This window comes from Vigna radiata, chromosome 10, assembly GCF_000741045.1.
Source record: "Vigna radiata var. radiata cultivar VC1973A chromosome 10, Vradiata_ver6, whole genome shotgun sequence".
Classification (NCBI taxonomy): Eukaryota; Viridiplantae; Streptophyta; class Magnoliopsida; order Fabales; family Fabaceae; genus Vigna; species Vigna radiata.
Genome location: NC_028360.1, coordinates 17,452,088 through 17,456,114, shown reverse-complemented (window position 1 = coordinate 17,456,114; position 4,027 = coordinate 17,452,088). Strand labels below are relative to the sequence as shown.

Sequence of the window (4,027 nt, the reverse complement as noted above, 5' to 3'; positions counted from 1 at the left end):
TCTTTAACCCTTTCCTTTACTCTTTCCCTGTCTGGCTGCAAAGCAAACCATAGCAAAGCCAAAATAAAAACACGAAAAATAAAAAAACGAATGGACTAGAAACTGCATGATCAATCCTTCAAACTTAGGAAAGTCCTTGTCACGCAGGCTGCATCGAAACTCCTACGGGATTGAAAAATAAGAAAAGCATACAACAAAGTCTCCTTCTTTCTTTTCCTCTCTAACTCATACGCGGATTTCCTCCATTTTTTATTTCTCCATCCTCATTGCATCTTCTTATTTCTTAACCCTTTCAACATTCAAAACCCCACCCAAAACAACAACTTATTCATACTCTTTCTTTCTCTGTTTCCCAAGCTAGACTTTCTTTTCCTGGAAAATTTATTCTCTCCAGATCTGAAACTTCCGCAAGTTCTTATATTTCGCCTCAAACACTTTCTGGGTTCTTAAAATTCCCGTCAGTTTATCGAAGATAACAACGTATTGAATCCCTCGATTGTGTTTCAACGTGGAAACCCTAAAACTTCTTCAATGGCTTCAGGAGCAATTTTCTCCTCGCTCAGGCGGAGGAGGTCGCCGACGTTGGACGCGTTTCTGGCCCCCGTTGACTTAAGTGACGTCGCTTTGGTTCAGACCCTTCTCTCTGTTGCCCGCGAGATTGTGTCATGTTTTTCTAACCGTTGCTTCTTCTTCCACCGCAAGAACTCGCGCTCTCTGATCCGAAGAGTCGAGGTTTTCCAGTTGCTTTTGGAGTATTTGCGTGATTCCGATTCAGGTTCTTCGTGTCTTCCACCCACGGCGGTGCTTTGTCTCAAGGAGCTTTACCTCTTGCTCTACCGCTCCAAGATTCTCCTCGATTACTGCGCCCAATCTAGTAAGTTGTGGCTCTTGCTTCAGAACCATTCCATCTCTGGTCACTTCCACGATTTGAACCAGGAGATTTCGACCCTTTTGGATGTTTTTCCCGTTAAGGATGTGTTGTTGAGTAAGGATATTAGGGAACAGGTTCAGCTCTTGCAGAAGCAGTCGAGGAGAGCTAAGCTTTTTATAGATATGAAGGACGATGCTCTCAGGATTCTTTTTTTTTCCTTTCTTGACGAGTTTGAGAATGGAAGGATTCCCGATTCTGCTGAATTGAGATCTTTCTATGTTGAGAAGTTGCAGATTATGGATGCAGATAGTTGTAGGACTGAAATTGAGGCCTTGGAGGAGCAGATTGTTAATCACGAGGGTGACATTGAGCCTACTATTTCTGTGCTTAATGGGTTGGTGGCTATGACTAGGTATTGCAGGTTTTTGCTTTTTGGCTTTGAGGAGGATGAACTTGGTCTAGAGAACGGGAGTCGGAAGAAACCTAAGAAGAGGATGATTACTCGGGAAATTGCAGAAACCTTTTTTACTGTTCCTAAGGACTTCTCCTGTCCAATTTCATTGGATTTGATGAGAGATCCTGTAATTATTTCCACTGGTCAAACATATGACAGGAGTTCCATTTCAAGGTGGATGGAAGAAGGGCACACTACATGTCCCAAAACAGGTCAATTGCTTGCACACACTCGCCTTGTTCCGAACCGTGCTCTGAGGAATTTGATTGTGCAGTGGTGCACCGCACATGGAGTTCCTCTCGATCCATCGGAGGTCATGGATGCGATGGGTGAAGGTTTTACAACAGCTTGTCCTACCAAAGCTGCCGTTGAAGCAAACAGAGCCACAGCGAAGCTTCTTATTCAACAGCTTGCTGGAGGTTCTCAGGCTGGGAAGACTGTGGCTGCTCGGGAGATTAGGTTGCTTGCAAAAACGGGAAAGGAAAACCGCTCATTCATTGCAGAAGCAGGGGCGATTCCCTATCTTAGGAATTTACTTTCATCGCCCAATGCTGTCGCTCAGGAGAATTCCGTGACTGCACTGCTCAATTTGTCCATTTTTGATAAGAACAAAAGTAGGATCATGGACGAGGAAGGGTGTCTAGGATCAATTGTTGATGTGTTGAGATTTGGACACACCACAGAGGCAAGGGAAAATGCTGCTGCAACTTTGTTCAGCCTATCGGCCGTCCATGACTATAAGAAAATAATTGCAGATGAGATGGGAGCAGTTGAGGCCCTGGCAGGGCTGTTGCGAGAGGGGACTCCAAGAGGAAAGAAGGATGCTGTGACAGCTTTGTTCAATCTTTCCACACACCCTGAGAATTGTGGTAGAATGATAGAAGCCGGGGCAGTGGCAGCACTTGTAGGTGCTTTGGGGAATGAAGGAGTTGCAGAAGAAGCAGCCGGTGCTCTGGTGTTGATCGTCCGGCAGCCTATTGGGGCCAAAGCAGTGGTAAATGAGGAAGCAGCAGTTGCTGGTTTGATCGGAATGATGCGTTGTGGAACGCCGAGAGGTAAAGAGAACGCGGTTGCAGCATTGCTTGAGTTATGCCGGAGTGGAGGTTCAGTTGCAACAGAAAGGGTTGTGAAGGCGCCAGCTTTGGCTGGCTTACTTCAAACCCTTCTTTTTACAGGGACAAAACGTGCAAGAAGAAAAGCAGCTTCACTTGCAAGAGTGTTTCAAAGATGTGAGCATGCATCTTTACCTTACGGTGGATTAGGTATAGGCTACGCGTTTGCTGACAATTCAACTACAGCCAGGGAAGCCAGCTTTGCCGGTGATGTTTCAGTACCGATGTCCATTTCTGTTTTATAGTGGTAAAACTTGTGTGTTTACTAAGTTCCCAATTTTTGTTGTAAGTTTTTACAGATTCTTTCATTGAAATTTAAAGTCATAAGAAATTATAGCAATATATTGTATCTAGGAGATCCACAAGTGTTGTGGAGCAGTTAGCCTCAACACATATGTGATGAGTTAAATTATGTAAGAACAGAGAATGCTCAAGAAAAGAGACAAGAACCATTTCTGATATCATATTTGTTCAGTGCCACCCCTCCCACTTCTTTACTACTTATTCTCCTAATCGATAAATATGCAGTAATATCATACGTAATTGGTGCATATACATATTTTCCGTATTACATTTTACCATAGATTCACAAACAATGTAGCAACTTCTTACTAGTGATTTTTGAGTATTGTGTGTTTTTTCTGGGTGGAGAGATTTTGCTTAACGTGTGTTTTGAGTCAAAGAATGGGGTGTTGAGACTGAGTTGCGTCTAGCTGGATATTATGTGGGAATGGCTGAAACGTGCAGCATGCGGGATTCTGAATTGTTAAGATAGTACAGTCCACTAAATCTGTTCGAAGAAGAATCTCGAGTAGACCATAAAGTTAGAAGGAAGGTGGATGACACAGAGAGGAGATGCTCTGTACCTCGACTCTCTGTGCTTTTTTATCCATACGTGGTCTCAGAAACAATTGGACGTGCATTTGTATCGTGAAAAAAAGGTACGAGGGTATTTCTTTTGGACTAATTTTATCAAAGATCCTCAAGACAATGTTAGGAGGTAGATATTATTTCAAACATGGATATTATTCTCCAAATTAAAGTAATTGACCCCTTTCAGTGGTGCACGATTGTCATCACACTCACATCCTTATTCTTCCTTTCCTTTCCATAATCATCACTGCGTAAAAAACTTTATCACATTCTTTTTACTTTTATTTTCACTGTTTTATTTTATTTCTTTCAACTATTTGCACTAAAAATAATATTTATTTGTTTTTTTAAAAAATTAGTAAAAGGTATTGAATTTTCCATGTGAAGAATAAGGTGTTCAACGATTTGTTTGAAACGCCAATTTACTCTTATATTTTATCTTTCTTTTACGTGTATCTCACTCACATCATAGATATTTTCAACAAACAAGAAGAAAATTCTTAACCTTTTATTTAAACATTCAATGCATTACACTGTGTTGTAGCCTGTTTCTACCATTGATTTCTAAGTGTTTGACTAAGAAGGTCAGCTATATGACAGGTGTTAATGAAAAGAAGTAGAATTAAAATTAATTTAACTTAATAGTATTGTAATTATTTGATATAACTTTGGAAGAATTTTGAGTTAAAGAGATAGATAGTAAAGAGGTTGATGATG

General features: G+C 41.1%; 1 protein-coding gene across 1 annotated transcript; it reads left to right on the top strand.

Annotated features, from left to right (window-relative positions):
* On the top strand, positions 1 to 2,903 carry LOC106775946 (U-box domain-containing protein 17). The gene has a single exon (XM_014663203.2). The coding sequence runs from the start codon at positions 532 to 534 to the stop codon at positions 2,680 to 2,682; it is 2,151 nt and encodes a 716-aa protein (XP_014518689.1). The 5' UTR covers positions 1 to 531; the 3' UTR covers positions 2,683 to 2,903.
* The last annotated feature ends 1,124 nt before the right edge of the window (positions 2,904 to 4,027 follow it).

Excerpts from the sequence above, each read along its gene's own strand:
- LOC106775946 (XM_014663203.2), top strand. The coding sequence starts at position 532 with ATGGCTTCAGGAGCAATTTTCTCCTCGCTCAGGCGGAGGAGGTCGCCG.